Source organism: Lissotriton helveticus, chromosome 11 (assembly GCF_964261635.1).
Source record: "Lissotriton helveticus chromosome 11, aLisHel1.1, whole genome shotgun sequence".
In the NCBI taxonomy this organism is placed as follows: Eukaryota; Metazoa; Chordata; class Amphibia; order Caudata; family Salamandridae; genus Lissotriton; species Lissotriton helveticus.
In genome coordinates this window covers 464,443,377-464,462,970 of record NC_136072.1, presented here as the reverse complement: position 1 = coordinate 464,462,970, position 19,594 = coordinate 464,443,377, and the positions used below count along the sequence as shown (strand labels likewise).

The window sequence follows — 19,594 nt, the reverse complement described above, 5'->3', positions numbered from 1 at the left end:
CCCCCCTGTGCTCCGCGGGCCTCTGGTGCTGGGGCGAGGGGGGGGCCCAAACCACACAGCGCCGTGCTCCGTTCCTCGTGAGCCCCCTCTCCGGGCGTCCCCGCTCACCTGCCGGCTCTCGAGGCGCTCAGGGCCGGGATGAAGATCTGGGTCCCACCTCCTCAGCAAAGGAGTCTGGCCGCAAGCTTCGCCCGCAGCGGCTCACCCGGGTAGTCCTCCCCGTCCGCTCTCGCGATCGCCGCTCACCGCAGCCGGGGTCCGAGGATCATCCCACGCTGTGTGGGGTCCGTCGGCGGCGGCAACCGCGCTTCCTCTGTGTGGGCCGGCAGTGCGTTCTGCGGCTCAGCCCACCGTTCTTCAGGGCTCCGCCGCGGCAGCCATCTTGCGCGGCGCCTTCCTCCCCTCCGCTCCAGCGGCCGCAACAGTCGGCTGTCCTACACGGCGCTGTACGTCGCTGGCCGCCCAAACCTCGTCCAGCTGGTCACCGTCGGGCACTCTATCGGCGCCGGGGCACACACGGACTCGTCGGCCCTCCTTTCAGGATTCTTGTGGGGAAGACGCACGGAGCTCCGAGCTCACGCCGCCATCTCCCTCGGCGCTCAAGCCACGCCCCCCAATGCTTGTTAAAATGATAAAGCATTTAAGTAACATTCTAGCTGTTTGCGATTTGAGTGCCTGGTTAAGTGGTAACTTATTTGTGCCTCCATCACAAAATAGTGCATTTTTAATGCTGGCAAAGCCACATTTAAGCTTTATTTTTTCATTTTTCTCTGTGTGGAATATGCATGATATAAACAATAAAACAAATAAATATTCTGCAGCTTGCCAAGGCCAGTCCTACTGGCTTTACCAATGCTTGTTTTTCTGTGTCATGGACTCGGAAGCAAAAGTTGTTTAATCACAGCTGTTTTACTACCCCCGTGCCATACAGAAAAAAAAATAGGCAGAGGCCTAGAGATACATCATTTCCCCCATGTTATAATGTGCAGCACTTACTAAACTACCTTCCCAATATTACAGCACAAACGTCTCCACTACCTCGAGCATACTAAATTCACTTGCACAGCCTTTGTGCATGCTATACAAGTGTCTTTACCTCAAATGTTATTGGAGGGATGAGGGATCGCCGCGGCTTAATCTCTGTTCCTTCAACTGCCATTTTCTTTATCTGCAGAAGAAAGCAAATGCTTGGGAAGAAGATTGATAGAAACATTTGTGATTTAAAAGAAGGTACGTTAAGACAAGAATCCACCAAACCTGCCCCGAATAACATGATAAGCATCTCAGGGGCCAACATGGCCTGATAAATAAAGTGCATATTCTCCAACTGTAAACACTGAGATTCAAAATCTCACTAGTGTGGAAGCATACACCAAGAGGATCGTCAACTAACCTATAGAACTTCCTCCCTCCCAAAATACCATCTATAACCAATTTTCATTAATCAAAAAATCTCTTCTGAAGTCACCTTAAGTGTATCTGGTGTCAGAATGTAGAAAAAGTATGTGGACTTATAATTTTGTGCATTAACAACAACGTTGAATATGCTGTTCGCACAGGATTCTACATACCTACACTGAAATAACTTAATTACAATTGAGACAAAATTTCTCTGCTGTATAGAAGTGTGCTTATTTATGTGTTTAGTTAGGCCCCATTTCTGTGTAAAACTCCAATTTGAAAAAGGTGAAAGTCATCTCTGCCACTCACTCATGTGGAGCAGTGCAATTTTGGCTCCATCCTTAATGTTATGAATAAGCAGTATATATGTGCACTTAGCACACATACTTTGTGCATCCTAATGATATTAATGTAAACTATTGCACTTGATATCACTAATGAAGTGCATTTACTGTAGGAGTGGACACTCAAACATATACACTGTGTGCCTTAACCGTATTAACTGATACATGCTTCTTAGAAATATAATGAAAACCGTCCTCACACTATTAAAATGTATTTACTTTAGAAACGAGAAAAACGTATGTGATGTGTGCACTAATGTTTCATATTTGCATTTACAATGTTGTTCTTAGTCACATCCATACATGTACTCAAAGATTGTAGCTTAATGCAATGTGTACCATGAATCTAATGTACTGACATTATCCATTCATTTGTGGTTGAATGTGCACACTTATATTGAATTTATTTAATACATAAAGTTGCCATGACTAGGCTCATGTTTCTTTCTGCATAAAATACTGTTTCCAATTTTCTGCTTGCATGTCTTTTCCTTGCAGGCATATTCACATGGTTTGTTAGTTGAGAACAGATAAAACGTTGTACTAGTGATAGAGAGAAAAGAGCCTGAGAAGAAGACTTTGACAAAGAACATGGGGAGCCAGAGTGTTAACTGACAGTTTCCATTCAGAAATGTTGAAAGGAGTCTCGGGTGACCAAAGATAATGTCGTTCCCAGGACTGGCCTGGGAGAATTTGTTAATGTTTGAGCTAATAACGTGAGAATGGAAAAAACAATGGAGCCCCTGATGGCGTGAATAAGGGGTGTACTCAGAAGATTTGTGTGGCAATAATTGGTGTTCTCACAGGTCGTTGTTGGCCACTTTCCTTTGGACTTTGAGAGGTTTCGAACTCTATGCTGCTCCTTTGATTTTATGGTAAGTGTGGTTTAGGCTAACATATTTCAATCCCAAGAAGACTCTTGACCTAGCTTCTGAAATGCTGACACCTTCGAGCACTTCCTACCATTTTCTTAATTTCCTGCATATCCCTGATTTTTGGTATACTTTTAAGTTTAAACCATCCTCTTAGTTTGAACTTTAAATGTTATGGTTTTGGACTATACTCATGTACAGAAGAGAGAATTGGAAAGTCTTCGCTGAGCATGAGATTCTGTTATTAATTTTCTGTATTGCTGTAACTGTACTTCTTGTCTGCCTTATTCTGGTACATCTGAACTTCTTAAAGAGGCTGGGTTTTCCAGTTGTTATTCTGTATCTTTACAGCAAGGAATTGAGATTAATTTACCTTAACTTGACTGTTAATTTGTAATAAACCTTCTTAACTATAGTCGCTGATTCCTGGTCCTTACTGTCGAGCCAAATGGGCTGCACTGTCAATGGGATTGTTTTATTAAATTCTAACTCCCTCTACCACTCAGTTGGTGAAAAAGGCCTATCGGACAACAAGTGGTGAGAGGATCGGCCCAACACTGGATCAACTGGTAGCTCGTCGGAGGGTTTGTCACTGAGGTGAGGGAGTTAGGGTGTCCCATTCAGAAATTACCCAGACCCAGTCCAAACCCCTAAAGCCCATGGTTCGTTCCAATCCTCCCGGGTGAATAATTGATGGAGTTCCAGCGGTTCAGAAACAAGTTGTAGCAGCAAAGGTGTGAGTATTAACAGGGTTGCGTGTTGCAATTACTTTGCTTAGCTTGCAGTGTTTTGCAGTGATTATGTGGTGTTCTGTGGAGATGTTTTAAGTTGTTTTGTGAATGTGTCACTTAATGCAGAGAAGTTGAAGTTGTTATCGGGTATGACATGGTCTAAGATCCCAGAATAATAAATAATTTATCAGTGTAGAAGACACTGGGAGTAGTTGTCTGTTGTGTCGTGGTGCTAGTTGTTTGACTTCATCGACAGCACTATTGAGACAGGGACTTTATCTTTGTGTGATTGTGAGGCGTGGTTGGTACAGTGAATCTCACAGGGTGGAACTGTATCAATCCGTGTGAGTTGTGATCGATGAACAAAGAATTGTGGGTGAAAAATCATTTCCTGGTTTAAACAATAAGTAATTTCTGGATTTTGGATATTTTTGATCGGAAACTAAATTCTTTAGAGCACTACGAAGCCTAATGAGGTGAGATGCGGCTGTACCTGTTAGAAAGGGAGAAGAGGCACCACCAGAAGATACAACAGGTCATTCATTATGTGGCAATAATTGTGGGTCTATTATCAATGGGGAATGGATCACTTTTACCTGTGTAACCAGGGTCAGGTATTTCTGCCGTCTTTAAAAACCCTCATTCTCGTACATAGGCAATCGGGTGGTATATCTTGATTCTTCGCCTAATTATGAACGTGACAGCATCATCATTGGGTTTCTTTTTGGTATGCTATCCTCCACCTGGAGGAAGATCCACTGGTTATTGCAGTAGTGATCAGTGATAAAAAAGGGATGCTCAAATGAGGTGAGTTAAAATTACCTGCATCACCAGAACTATAACTTTATTCAGTTTGGAAAGGAGGAAGGTAAAAAAAGTGTGGTGCGTAAGAAGACAAGTTACTAGTCTAACACACTCATTTGTCCATGTGAGTGGTCGAAATGTTTCAGCCCCATTTAATTGCCCAAATGGGTCAGAGGGCTTTCTTCAGGACCTAAGATTGTGCAGGCTGAGTGGTATCCCAGCCTAGGTAAGTATATCACTGACGTACCAATCAGTCATTGGTCGATTAGTACCTATAAATTTCAATCCCTATCTTCGGGCTTCCTTGGGTGCCGGCGGGCATATTAACGTGCTGGTGTGGCAGGTTGACACGACTTGTGCTTGTTCTCCTCATGGTGCCCATGGTGCACTGACATGATCAAGTGAGCTAGACTGCACCCTACATTAACTAGTGCGGAATAAGGGAAAGGTAAACAAAAGGATGAGAAAAGAAAAAAAAGAAGGAGGCAGATGAAGCAGAGAATGCAGCTGAGGATAGTGATATAGATTCAAGTGAAATATTTATAAACAAATTATTGTTAAGCCGTCCACTCTCGTACAATGTGACCCAAGCTAGAGGAATGGGTAATGCACATACCGGGGAGAGTTTTGATGTGCCTAGGCCACCAGTAGATCAGATGTAAGTACCAATTCAATTGGAGAGAGTTCAGGGATGACAGTCCCTCCACATTCATCTGCTCTAAAGCTGCATTGACCGTTCCTGTTACAGTTGGTCCTTTAGTTGCTTTATATACACCTGGATTGGCAGGAACTACTACACATATTTTGACTGTTCCTACCAGAATGGATACCTCAAATAGTAAATATATGGGCTTGAAAACAAGACCAATTCCTCAAATTCCATTGGTTTCGACACAAGTATATACTCCATATGCTGTGAGTCCAGATCCATAATTAAGTCAGACAGGGTTTTCCCCTAATGCAAGATTTTCCCAAAGATCGCCACCTTTTTTCATGAACAAACAAATGTTTTTACAAGTTTTAATTACAGTACCCAAGCACAGCAATATCTATGGGTTCGCCAAGTTCTGATATGTCTCTTTTGAACCCATCACCTAATGCAAATCATGGTTCTTTGAGCAGTGAGATAATTTTGAATACGTCGGTAGAACAACCTGGTCTTACTGCCAGAGAACTCGATGATTGGTTCAAAGTTATAGACACCCCAGATGGTAATGGGAATCCTGGACCATGTGGAGGGAATATTCAAGCCTTAGTGTGAAGATGTTACTAGACGTGTTGGACAGGCTCAATAAAGGTTGTCTGAATTGGCCCACAAATATGAAATTGACTTACAGAGATCTAAAGCCTTGCAGAGGAGTTACAGGTTAAGCTTTATTGACTGTGAACTCACTTATATGAGACCATCAAGAATGAAATTGCAGATCAGGGAATTAATTTCCTATGTCTGAAAGTGGAGTGAGCTGGAAAGGTGAGAAGGCAGGTGGGCGAAGAAAAAAGAATCAAAGAAAGTCAGATTACAGCTGGAACCGTCTAGAACATAGGATAAGGATGATGATATACAAATGCTTTCAATGAGAGAAGTGCCTTTTGGAGGTTATGTCTGTGTACCTTGGAGCAGAAGGGATCTTGCATCATTCACAAATGATTTTCTGAAATTCAGAGAAAACCCAGTGGAATGGTACTGACAGTTTGACCGGCTTGTGAAGATGTCAAAGGTTTTGTGGATAGATTTGAATACCTTGTTTGAAATAGTTGTTCCAGGTGACTTGTGGGTTGAATACAAAATATCTGTGGTGTGGCACAAGAGGGAGTCGATGAGACATCCCATAACAAAGTGTCGATCACTAGTGGTGATCAAAAAGCATCATCAGGCATTTGCAATTTTAAAATTGAAGGTATCCCCTATGGATATAAATTGGCTAAAGATTGACAGAACAACCCAAGAGTCCACAGAAACAATACATCCTTATTATGAGAGACTGCTGAAAGCACTTAAACAGTACAATGGTATAGAGTTTATTGAAGCCAAAGATATGGGGCATTTTGTGTTCAAGTTTGTGCAGGGATTGAAATCTGAGATTAGCATGATGATTCAACAGCTTCTGATTTATTGGTAGAATAAATCAATTGATGAGATCCTGAGGTATACGAAATATAGCAGTGATGAATTGGAGCTGAAACACAAATACTGAAGTAGAAGGTTATGGTGGTACAGATGAAAGCTGCACAAAGAGGTCAGAATCAGCAGTTTGTTGGGGTTGTATGACACAACTGTGCATGCCTAAACCACGCGTTCCTTAACAATGCAGTCAGCACAACGAATGCGTCTTAAATGCGCATTCCTTTACCATGCAAGTCTTTACAACAACTTGTCATAGGGAAAGCGCTGGACTATGGAACAATGTAATTTACTTTTCCAACTCCAGTTCAGGTAACAATAGGGAAAGCGTGGACTTTAACCCCTTCCATGCTGGGCCGATTCTGCTCCTGTGCTGAAGATTTCAGCGCGGGTGCGGTCATGACGGCCCCCAGCCGTCATAAGCACACGAGCACTGTAGTGCATGACGGCTGGGGGCCGTCATCAGCATGGAAGGGGTTAAAGCCCAACGCCTCTTTACCTAAGGCATGCTGTTGAAACGACGTGCGTGGTTAAGTCAAATTTGTTGTCCTGCCCGTGTTGCAAAGGCAACACATGGTTCAGCTGTCGTTGTAATTGCTGTTTCACGTTTGTCGGGAATGCTGGTCCCATGCAGGGAGTGTATCAACAGGGAGTTCCTGTGATGCAAGGTGGAAATGGATTTCAACCGCAAGGTAGAGGTCATGGTGTCCCGATTGAGCCGAGTACAGGGATTGATATGCCTACTTTGAAGAAAACTAATCCTTGCCAAAATTGGGCATTAGAAGCAGGAATGTTGTCTCAATGCTGGTAATGTGCTGAATGGTGTATTTGCGCAATCTCAAGGTAGTAAAATGGTTCAGAAACAGCAAGTACAGAGGAGAGAACAACAGAGGTTTCCAACCTACCCCTCTCGGAAAAAAAGAATCCAAGCTGTAGGAGTTGCAAATAAACAATTGACTATTCCTGTCACTGAAGCAGTAGCTGTTAAAATTTGGGGCCAGATGTATGACCATGTCATTTAGCGACTCGCAAATTGCGCTCAAATGTGCGAGTTGCTAAATGCCATGTACAACAGTGTCTGAGACACTGTTAGCGATTCATAATGAGATCGAAAATTGCATGCTCATGCATACTAATGATGCACTCGCAATTTGTGACCCCATTAGGAATGGCTGGCCCTCCCACGTATGGTGGCCTGATGGGCTTAGCAGACCTCCATGTCTGGGGCTGCATGCAAATAAAGCATTTTAACACCTTAGGAGCTCGTAAACAAACCTCCCCAGTGCTGCGCTGTCCATTATCCAGTGCTGAACTGGACGTCCAGCGGTCGCACGCAGCACTGGGGAGGTAGTGCCCGTGACGACCGTTGGCCGAAGGCAGCACCTAAAGGGTTAAAAAAAATACAGCCCGTTTTCCTTTATGCATTTAAAAAAAAAAAAAAAAATGTTTTCGTTTCATGTTTTAAGGGCAGGTAGTGGTCCCTGGGACCACTGCCTGCCCCTAAAAAATATTTTCCCCTGCATTCACAAAGGGGAAGAGGTCCCCTTGGGACCCCCTCCCATTTGTGAGTGCTTTACCACCCTCTTGAAGAGGGCGGTAAATTGTCAGTGTTTTGCGACTGCAATGCAGTCGCAAAACCTTTATTTTCTTTGTTTATTGCAATTTTTAAAAGACAATGAAAACCAAAAACAATACAAAAAGAAAGGAAAATCACGAGCATTTAATAGGACAAGCATGAGAATTATTACATTTGGCAGAGCGTTAAAATGACAGCTTACAATAGTGGCAATAGTAAGGGATAAGGCATAGCAGTAAAGACAGACATCATAAACAGACAGAACCATCTGTCGTACACCTCTCCCTCTACCATAACCTCCTCGCAGCGGGCCGCCTTGTCATAGGTTGTGCCTCAGCGTCCCCCACAGTCCGTCATATCTGTCATTGCAGTGTTGTCACAATGGGCGACACCTGTAAGCACCTCAACCCCTTCCTCAACCCCTTCCCGATTGTCTCTATCATCTTCACAGCCCCCGTTCTGACCTACTGACATAAACGTACCGTCCAGTATTAGGGACCAAAAATTCTTAGGCCTGGTCTTCGGGGGCATCAGATCACTGTATAATTCAGTTTGTGTATAGCAGTATAGTAATTCCATCTTCCATAAGTTAAGAGTGGGGAGCGGGCCTCTCATCCATGCTCTTGCAACACACCACTTTGCAATCAGAAACGCCATCTCGACCAGTCTCCTCTGGGTAGGTCGTAAGGGTTTCGAATATCCTAGAAGGGCCAGCAGTGGGTCCGGTGTTAAGGCTAGAGACATTACTCTGTTTTGATTGCCTGCCAAAAGGGGAAAACTGTGGGGCATGACCAAGCTACATGCAGGAAATCTGCCAGAGGAGCTCTGCATCGCTCGCATTCGGGCGACTCGCGGAGGCGGTACCTATGGAGTCTCTCTCTGGCATATAGTAAGTCCTGTTCAGGAACTTAAAGTGTACGAGTCTGTGGCGCCCATTGAGGGAAATCCTCCTAGTGCTAGCACAGCAGTACTGCCACAGTTCCTCGCTCATGTCAGTGCCCAAGTCGTGTTGCCAGGTTAGTCTCGGCTTCGTGTATTCAGTGTATTTTTCAGACTGAGCTATCCTATAGAGGTTAGTCATTAATTTCAAAGGCGATTTGGCAGCAACCACATAGTCAAATGGAGCAATCGTCATCGGTTCCTCCATGTCGGCACCCAGGAGCTCCCGTAGAGCATGTCGTACCCTATGGAACTGAAAATGCGCTATCAGTGAGGGGTTCACCTCATCGATGGCAGTGTCGTCCCAGCTGCGCGCCCTGCCTCCCAGGAATAAGTCGCCCATGGTGTGTATACCAAGTTGATGGAGAGCCATTATTACCCCTTTTTCCCTGCAGGGGGCTATCCAGTGACACCACTCTATCTCCGCCCTCGGGGATTACAGTAATGTACATGCCTGAATCTCCATCATATAATGCCAAGCATGAATAACCGAATTCAGAGAGTCTAGTAAGCACGTACGGCGATCTCGAAACCGCGTTAACAAAGCTGGCAAAGGGGTCGGATCTGCAACTATCCTCTCAATACGGACGTGGGGAGCGTCCTGCGGCCCATGTATTCAGGAATAGGCATGGGCACTCTGTGCCGCACGATAATGGAGTTCCATGTCTGGAGCGTTCAGGCCTCTCGCAGCGTATGGTCGTATTAAAATATTCCAGGCGACCCTAGGCTGCTTACCCGCCCAAGCAAGATGAACTAATAGGGATTGTAACCTGCGAAAAAAGTGGGAAGATAAGACCATAGGTAAGTTACAAAATAAGAAGAGAAACCGCGGGAGCACCATTTTCATTAATGAAATGCGCCCTAATAGCGACCGCGGAAGGGAAATCCATTTCTCTATGTCGTCCTCTAGTTTAGACATAGCGCAGTCGTAGTTTTCCCTAAGAACAATCTCCGAGTCCGTATGGAGGCATATTCCCAGGTATCTGACCGCCTCAGTAGTCCACTGTAGTGGATACTCCGGCTCAAACCGTCCCGTGGGGGGCGTCAAAGGAAACATAATAGATTTAGACCAGTTAACCTGTATGCCTGAGAGGGATCCAAAGAGAACCCCCTCCCTCAAGACCGGAGAAATATGCATAGCGGGGTCCCTGACATAGAGTAGCGTATCATCCGAATAGGTAGAAACAATAAGATTATATGTGGGAAAGCGGATGCCTCGATGGCTATGATACTCTCGTAGAGCGCGCGCAAGAGGTTCAGCTACTAAAGCATAGAGTATAGGGGAGAGGGTGCACCCCTGCCTCGTCCCTCTACCTATCGCGATGGGTTCCGAGACCAACGGGCCTATGCATATGCGCGCCGTTGGCATAGAGTACAGTACTGTCAGGAGTTGTAGGAACAGTGAACCAACTCCCATCCTGCCCAGGACCTGATGCAGGAACACCCACTCAACCGAATCGAATGCCTTCTCCTTGTCCAAGAAGATCGCCACAGCTGATACCTCTGGGCGCGTGTGCTGCAACGCAGCGAAGACAGTTCTTATGTTGTATGTAAGATTGCGTGTTGGGACGAAGCCAGACTGCTCTGGGGCAACCAGGGACATGACCAGAGGTTGCAGACGGTTAGAGAGGAGCTTAGCGAAAATTTTTGTGTCAACTTCATAAGAGAAAGTGGACGATACGAGGCACAGTCACTCGGGTTCTTGCCTGGTTTAAGAATTGCCACAATGATAGCCTCTCTCATGGAGGGCGGCATGGCTCCCGAATTGGCCATGTCGTCAAACAAAGTAAGTAGGTGTGGTATCAGGAGTTCAGAAAAAGACTTGTAAAAGGCAACTGTAAGGCCATCGCTGACCGGCGCACTCCCACCCTTCATGGACGATAAAGCCAGAGCCACCTCGTCTCTCTAAAATGGCCGAGCAAGGAATTCTCGGTGCAGGTCAGTGAGCCACAGGAGCTCGATATGCGACAGGTAGTCCACGATGCGCTCTTCTGGAGTGGGGCCTCTCGACGCGTATAAGGTCACGTAATAGTCGCGGAATCGTTCCGTGACTGATTCATTTGAAAGCGGGACTTTGGAGTCTCCGATCGCAGCATCGGTATAGAAGCGCTATCCCTGCCGCGTTTAGCTAGTCGGGCCAGAACAGAGCCCGGGCGTTCACCTTCGCAATAGTTCCGGGCTGTGGCATACTTCCCCAAGTGTTTAATTTCCGCGTACGCCTCGTCATTATATTCCCTAAGGACCCTAGCTATCTCCTGATCAACAGAATCGTCACCAGACTGCAATCTCAGAACCTCAAGATCTTTAAGCTTACTTTCCAACAACTCGAGACGGCCCCTGATCGACCTCAGCACCCCTGCGTGCTTGGAGATAGTGACTCCCCTAGTGTATAGCTTAAACGCTTCCAAAATCGATTGGAACGAATCGACAGAACCAACATTTGTTTCGAAAAAGGTCTCAAGTGATGTTAGCAGTTCCTCTTTGAAGAGAGGATCCAACAAGGAGTATGGAGGGAAGCGCCAGGCAAAAGGCGGGATTCGCCGGGCAGGCATGGAGCAAGTAATCAAGATAGGCGAATGATCCGAGTAGGTTCGTGGCAAGACTTCACAAGCACGAACACACTGAAGAAAGCAAGAGGACACAAACCAATAGTCTATTCTCGTGGATATATTATGGGGGCCTGAGTAGTGCGTAAACACGCCCTTCAACGGGTGTCTATGGCGCCATACATCTGTCAAGTCCATATTATCAAGCTGCATAGACAGCGTCCGTGCATTGGTTGAAGGTGGTCGCGTTGGGCCATCCGATCTATCCAGCCTGGGGTGTCGTGTCAAATTGAAATCCCCACCCCAGAAGGTAATCTTGTCAGCATGCGGAAGAATTTTTGTCGCCAGGTCCGTATAAAAGCCGGGGAAGTCAAAGTTGGGGCCGTAAGTGTTCACTATGCACATGTCCGCGCCTTTACCATGGCAGCCTGTGATCACGAAGCGACCATCACTGTCTGCCTCTAACGGTGTCCACGTTAGGGAGGACTTTGGGTTAAACCAAGTGAGGACCCCTCTGGCATGTGTGATAAAGCCAGCTGCGTGGATATTGCCCCTGAGTCCTCTATAGTGGAGGATGGGACTATCTAATGGGAGGTGAGTTTCCTGCAAGACAGCAATGTCTACTCTGTGTCTGACTAAATATTGAAGGACCTTGCACACTTTGCAATGGTCATTCAGTCCTCTCACATTCCAGGTAAGGAGTCTTAACGTATCGGGAGAGTCATCCCCAACTGTCATGTCGCCTGCCATAGTGAGCGTGGAGGGGTCATCCCTATCATGTGAAGTGGAAATAAAAGAAATATTGTGGACACATTTCTGTCTATTCGTACATCTCGCTTGTTTGCCTTAAACGGAGTAACCAATTTAGAACATTGCATAACAACAATTCCCATAGATTCCCTTTCCCAGCCCCCCACCCACGCTTGCCCGTCCCCAACTAGGCCGCGGTCATCCTTTCGCCCCGTCAGGCATTCTCCAGCCCCCCACTCCCACCCCAACAACAAAACACTCACAAACACACATCCCAACCCATTCAGTCTCCCCCCCCCCTTAATAAGCATTGAGATCATTGGTAATCACGCGGGGCAGATGTAGTCGGCAATAACAGCTCGAAAATCTCTCAAAAACAGTACCAAGTACAATGCCCCCCCTTCGCCCCTCCGTTCCAGAAATCTAGGAAATAAAGGGGTGTCAATACCACACAGTGTTTAGTTGCCAAAAGAACCAATCCACAGAGGAAAAATCATATACTGCCGAAGCACACAAAATCAGAGGCCTCCCAAGCCAACAGGCAAGATTGCAGTCGGGTGAGCTCTATCAAGCAAATTTGGACCTAAAGAAGCATGGGGCAGGCTATATAAGGCACAGGGTCATAATGTCATCTTATATAGTCTTAATTCAAAAGGAAATTAGTCCGCAAGGGTGTAATAAAGGATACCTGAAGGATAGGTATCGTTCCAACCAGCAATGATTGCTGAAGCAAAGGCAGGGCCCCCAAACGAGAAACATACCTGTAAAAAAGAATGATAAGGACTATTCTCCCCAGCCTTCCCTCCATGCATCAATCACAACCTGCAGTGTAACATCAGGGCAACAGAACAATCACATAAAGTAGCACTCAGTCCTGCTCCTCCAAGGATCCCCCCTCCAGGGCATCGTCTTCCTTCCTCGGCGAGCGTTTCTCTTTCTGCCAGTCTTTCAGGGCCTTTTGTAGCGCCTTGGGGTCCGTGAAGATCATGGATCTCCCTTGTCTGTTGATGCGTAGTTTTGCTGGGTATAACATCGCATAATCAGCACCAAGTTCTCGTAACTGACGCTTCATAGGAGCAAACTGTTTCCTGGCTTCCTGCACCCTGGCCGTAAAATCAGGATATATGGACAGGACCGAACCCTCATTTTGTAATGGCTGCTTTTCTCTGTCCAGTCTAAGAGCTACGTCTCGGTCCCGACAATTTAACAGTTTGGCAATGATGGGCCGGGGAGGGGCCCCCGGCTTGGGTCGTGGGCCCAATGAGCGGTGCGGTCTTTCCACAATGAACATGGATGAGAACGCCATATGCCCAAGCAGTTTCTTCAGGAGCCCCTCCATGAACAACTCCATGTTGCCTGTCTGAGTATTTTCTGGAAGGCCTGTGACGCACAGGTTACAACGACGTGAGCGGGCCTCCAAATCCTCAGTTTTGTCCAGGAGGGACTGCATGGCCCTGCCGATTTGCTTGTTATCAGTGTCCAGTGTTGTCTGGGCCTCCTCCACCTCAGTGAGCCGACGCTCTGACATGTCGATCCGCTCCGCGTGTTTGTCGAGCCGCTCGGCCATACGATCCATGCGGTACATAAGAGCGGCAATTTTCGTGCCCAGGTTAGTCATACCTCCTTGCAGGTTTTTTTCCATGGTAAGAAGAATCCCATGTAAGTCCTGTTGCTGCGCCTCGTCCATCGCAGGCCTGTCCGCCGCTCCACCTCCACCCGCATCCTCCACTGTTTTCGAACCTTTGGGCCCAAAGGAAAGCTTCGACTGTGTCCTATCCGAGCGTCCCATAACCAGCGGGAGCGCACCCCCTCTCTGCAGGAATAAGACCTCTGTCGAAAATCACCTCAAAGCCGAGTGCGTCGTCTGTGGCCGAGGGGGGAGACAGCGGCGGTATGTGGATTAAGTATGGCAGTAGAAGCAGTCGATGATACAACCGTGGGACTTCCGGCAAGGGCCTGGGGATGTGATAGAGCGCGCGCCGAGGTGATATGCGCAATACCTAGTGCAGAGGCCTCCAGCAGCAGGCAGTCGACAGGCAAAATGTAGCTCTCCAAAAGCAGTCTCAATGCATGTGGTGAAGGCCCAGGCGTCAGGATGGCAGCCGCCGTGCGCAAGACAAGAGTCAATCAGCGTGTGCGTGGGCCTGGACCCTCAGCTAGACCCGCCAGCACTCGCTCTCCGCCCAGGCTCCACCATCGCCCCAATTTGCGAATAAACGGGGGGAACAATGCCCCACACTGGCCCCCGCACAGTTGAAGATCACAGGCCGGGAGGGTAGGGGCAAGAGCGGCCGCGGGCGGAATCGCGCTTTCGTCGGCCTGCTCCTCCGCCGGTAGCACTCCCCCATCGGCCACCGAAGGTCAGCGAGGGCCCTCCGCCAGAGCAGCGTGTCCTCCGATGTGTGGGCTCCCTCTCCGAGGGCACAGCGACGGCGCAGCAGGGCACTCGTCTGTGGTCCGAGCCTCGGAGCGGGAGGTGGCTAAAGGGGGGTAGGAGTGACCCGGTGTCCGGGGTCCTCACACTGTCCGCTAGTGACCCCCTGTGGTCCGCGCACCCCCACTCACCGCCGCGGCAGCAGTCTCCCGGGGCCTTAGTGGGAGCGGCCTTGTTCACCGTCGCGGGGAGCGCGAAATTCGAGGCCGCGGCTCAGTAGGCCCGCCGCGCGTCTCAGTCCGGAGCGCTGGAGCTCAGCTAAGCAGGCAGCAAACTTGAGCAGAGTTTCGGGAGGCAAGTCCTCGGTGAAAGTACAAACTCTGGTACTGCAATCTGTCACCATATAGCAGCAACTAAACAGGATACATGCAGGATCGTTATTCTGGTCGGAGGAGCTCCGGACTCAGGCAGCCATCTCGGATGCCGGCTAGCTCCGCCCCCGCAAAACATTCTTACATAGGCCTCTGACTTGCTATTAGGAAGGGACGCCCTTGGAACGCAATAGCAACTCGCAATTCCTATTTAGTGAGTCGCAAAAAAATTGCAACTCGCTAAATAGGGATTGTACATGGCCCCATTAGATTTTGCATGCACAAACGGGTCACAAACGCGTTTGCACATGCAAAATAGGGTAGTACACCTGGCCCAGGGTCCTTTAAAGAGAATCACCAATTTGTGGTGTGCAATTCGAGTCCTGTAAAACTGCTCGAACGTGATCTTTTGTGCAAGCAAAATTGTTCTCTTTACTGTACCATGAATGGCATCACGTTTCAGACTCACGATGAAGACGTTGTCTTCAAACTTGCAAACCAGAGTTCAGATGTTAGACTGTACCCAAGTTGACAAAAGATGATCTGCCCCCAGAATTGAGACGCTGTGCTACCTGAAGTCTGCGACTTTTCAGGAAAGGACATAGGTCTCATTAAAGATATGAACCTGTCCGCCTAACAGTGAAACCCAATGCTGAGTATCTAAGAATCCTGCAATATAATCTGAAGCATGAAACTATTGCTGGGATTACTCCTGTGATTGACACAATGATTCAACAAGGCATTAGAAGGAGATTATGGGGAGTCCATGTAACTCACCCATATGGGTTTGCCAAAACCCAATAGCAACTATTGCATAGTGCAGGATTCGAGAAGGATCACCACTATAGTTGTACGTTATTTGTAATAGGGTACCGAATACAGCTATTATGTTATTTCAGATTTCATGTAAGGGTGAGTGGTTGACTGTCATTGGTTTGTACCAAGCCTTCTTTTCCATACAGTTGCATGAGGATAGTCTGTGCCTCTTTGCATTTCAGTTTGGTAGCTGTGTTTTGGCATGGTGCCAAGTCCTAAAAGGGTATATTGAGAGTCCGTCCGTCTTTAACCAGATTCTCAAAAAGTGCCTGGTAATGCCCTATCTTTTAGTCCTGGTCCAGTAGATTGACGACTTTTGGTGGCGTCATACACACAGAAGGCTTTCAGACGATATACCATTGCTCTGTTGAACCACTTAGCTAACAATTGACATAAAGGGTCCCAGACCAAGTTGCAATACCATTGGAAAGATGTCTTGTACCTAGGACATCACATTGAGAAAGGAGCGAGGAAGGTGTTACAAGAAAGAATCTCAGTGATTCTGAAAATAAATCCACCAACTACCCAGAAATAAGACTGGATTTTCTTGGGAATGGTTGGCTACTGTCAACAGTGGATTACCAATGTTTCCCTAAAGGCCAAGCCTTTACAGAAGCTGACACACAGAGATGTATCAGATCTGGTACCATGGGTGACATCTGCATGCATGCCTTCCTAGAGCTAAGAAAAAGTCTCTGTCGTGCCCCAGCACTGGGAATGCCTGATTACAATAAATGTTATACCTTGCTTTGCTGTGAGAGGGAGGACTGCGCTCTGTCAGTGCTAACACAGATGCATGGGAATGCTCAAAGGCCCGTTGCTAACTTTTCAGCTACACTAGACCAAGTAGCTGCTGCTTTGCCAGGCTGTCTCAAACCTGTGGCTTCCACAGGTGCTAGCATCAACCAGTGTGAGAGCATTGTTATGGGTCATCCTCTGACTGTTTTTCTTCCCCATTCTGTAGAAGTTCTGTTAATTCACACCAGGATGCAGTAGCTCACCAACAGCTGCCTGACTAAGTATAAACAAGTCATACTTGTAGCAGAAAATATAACACTGAAGTAATGTACTACCCTCAGTCCTGTCACCCTTTTACCTGTACCTGGAAATGATTTAATTGAAGGTGAAGTTGAGCATGACTGTCTTGATGTTACTGAACAATGCACCAAGCTGAGACTTGACATACAAAATGTGCCACTGTTTGAGCCAGATTATGTGATGTTTGTTGATGGCGTCTTTTTACGAGACCATACAGGAGGTCTGAGAACTGCCTATGTAGTCTGTACTGTCTCAGGTGTGGTTGAAGCCTCCTGGCTATTTTCTGCACAAGTGACCAAATTGATTGCTCTTACTAGAGCATGCTGTGTTTCGGGAAACATCGTTTACAACACGGGGATTACATCGCGATGTTGCGGTTTTCACAACGCAAGTCGTTACTACAACTTGCGCTGGATGGCGCTCTAGGACAAGGAATAGTATAGTTTACTATCCAACACCTTTCCTACTGTATGTAGACTGGAGTTGGAATAGTAAATTATACTACTCCTAAGTCCAGCGCCCTCCAACGCAAGTCGTTGTAACGACTGCGTTGTAAAAACCGCGATGTAATGTACCCCGATGTAAATGTATGCGTTGTAGCGTCATACATCATGTGTTTCAGACCAGCTGAGAATAACCATTTTCACTGATAGTCAGTATGGCTTTGGTGTTGTTCACGACTTCGGACAGTTGTGGTCGCAATGTAGATTCATGACTTCTTTGGTCACCAATCTGCAACAGGAAGAGTGTGCACAATTTGTTAAAGGCACTTCAGCTACCTGCCCAAATTGCGGTTGCGAAGGGCTCTGCACACTGCAATGAAACTGATTATGTAACTGTGGGTAATAGGTATGGTAATGAACTTGCCAGGTACTGTACCTTAAATGCTTATACTTTAAATGGAGAGTACCAAAATGAAGGAATAGATGAGGCCAATTACAACTGGTTGCCAACCACAGCTGATACATAGGAGGAAGTTAAAAGGCTACAGGAGGAAGTGTCAGAAGAAGAACAAGGCTGGGTTTGAGCAGGTTGCATCAGAAGAGATGAAGACAACATTTGGGTTTCCGAAGACGGAAGATCTGTGTTGCCAGACAGATTGTTGCCCCCAATGGCGAGTCATCATCATGGACCTGTACATGTCATTAGAGATGCCATAGTACGCTTCTTCAAGCAAACTTGGTTTAACCCCAGGTTTGGACTGATGGCTGAAGAGTTATGTCACATATGAGTTGTGTGTCAGCAGCAAAATATAGGCAGGGGAGCAGCAGTAACAAGGAGTCACATAGTGAGAGCAGGTGGTCCCGTCAACAAGATTCAACGTGGCTTTATCTAGATGCCTGTGTGTAATGGGCTGAAATATGTCCTGGTGATTGTGTGCATCTTTTCGCGTTGGAATGAAGCTTACCCGACTAAGAGAAGTGGTTGTCTCATAACGGCTTTGTTATTGTTGAGGGAGTTAAAACCATGTTTCAGGTTCCCAACTTCTCTGGGGTCAGGGTGAGGGACTCATTTTAATAATGAGGTCATGAAGATGTTGTGTGACGCATTACAAGTTAAACAGAGGCTACACTGCAGTTATCAACCAGAGAATTCCATATTGTGGAACAGGTCAATGGGACTTTGATATTCATGTTGGCTAAGGTGTGCCTTGACATCTTTGAAGTGGCCTGATGCCTTGCCTCTTGTGTTGATGAGCCTTCACAGGACTCCTGATAGGAGGATAGGATTGTCTCCATGAGATAATCATGGACAGAGCAGAGACTGCCAGCTGTGCCTGCGCATGTGCTTGTGAACAGTCCAGATGGCATGAATCTTAATTATTGCAAAGGACTGGCTGATATGGTGCATTTTGTGTCTCATCAGGTTGGCGAGGCTACAGACCTGCCTCAACAGGAGTAGTGCCATGACCTCAGTCCTGGCAACTGGGTTATGGTGAAGAAGCATGTATGCAAGTCGTGCTTGGAACCTCGGTGGAGCAGTCCTTACCAAGTCATCTTTGTCTCTACAACAGCTGTGTAGTGCAGAGGTCTCCCAAATTAGGTGCATGTCACCCATACTCACAGAGTCCCTTGTCCCCTTGATGTTATAACAGCACCTGCCCCTACATTTCTTAAATGGCCATTTTGTGTCTAGCCGCAATTAGGAAATACTATGTACATGCGGGTGCCGAATCACAAATAGCTAATCGCTATTTGCGATTTCCTATTTTGCGATTCCCAAAATGCGATTTCTACTGGATAGAAAGTTAATTTTGCAATGCCGTATATGCCTTTTGCACATATTGAAAGGTCATTTTCCATTTCCTAATGGCCCGAAATAGAGAATCGCACGGTTAAGAAATGCAAAATGTTTTCGTACATATTGGCCTTTGATCCCTAAAACCTGGAGAACTGTTCCAACATGGACCATCCTGCATGGTTCTTTTACTATATATTTTTAGTGAGCACACTTTCAAGACACCCATAGAAACCTCAAAGTTCATTTCCCTTTATCTCAAGAAAAGAGGGATCTGGTTTACCTATTTGTACCTGAGCTCTGATACTTATCCTACCTCTAATTTCAGCTTTCAAATGTGCTAGGTTCTGATATCAGTCTCCTCGTTTTCTTGTACCCCTTTGCAGATAGAGGTCTGCTTTAGCCTTGCTAAAAAAAAAGACAAAGGAACCAAACCCATTTTGGATGCGAGTGTGCCTTTCTGGATGATAACCTTTGGTTGACTAGCCCTATAGGGTGACCAGATCAAGACCTGGCAGATTGCTAAGAGCCACTAACTACTTCTAAACACATCCTAACAGTATTAAAAGATGAAACTACAGACCTACAGAGATACAGACAGAAGTGGTTACTTATAGTTTGGTAGTCTACAGAGCTTTGTACCTTTAAACTGCATCATAAGCCACACCTCTC

At 46.6% G+C, this 19,594-nt stretch overlaps 1 protein-coding gene across 1 annotated transcript in view; it reads right to left on the bottom strand.

Moving 5' to 3' along the window:
• The window catches only part of INPP5D (inositol polyphosphate-5-phosphatase D), an 809,167-nt gene that overhangs the window by 412,119 nt on the left and 377,454 nt on the right, over window positions 1-19,594 (bottom strand). Inside the window, exon 8 of the mRNA XM_078666020.1 lies at window positions 1,097-1,168. Within this exon, the coding sequence (XP_078522146.1) occupies window positions 1,097-1,168 (72 nt within the window). The remainder of the gene's footprint in view (window positions 1-1,096; window positions 1,169-19,594) is intronic.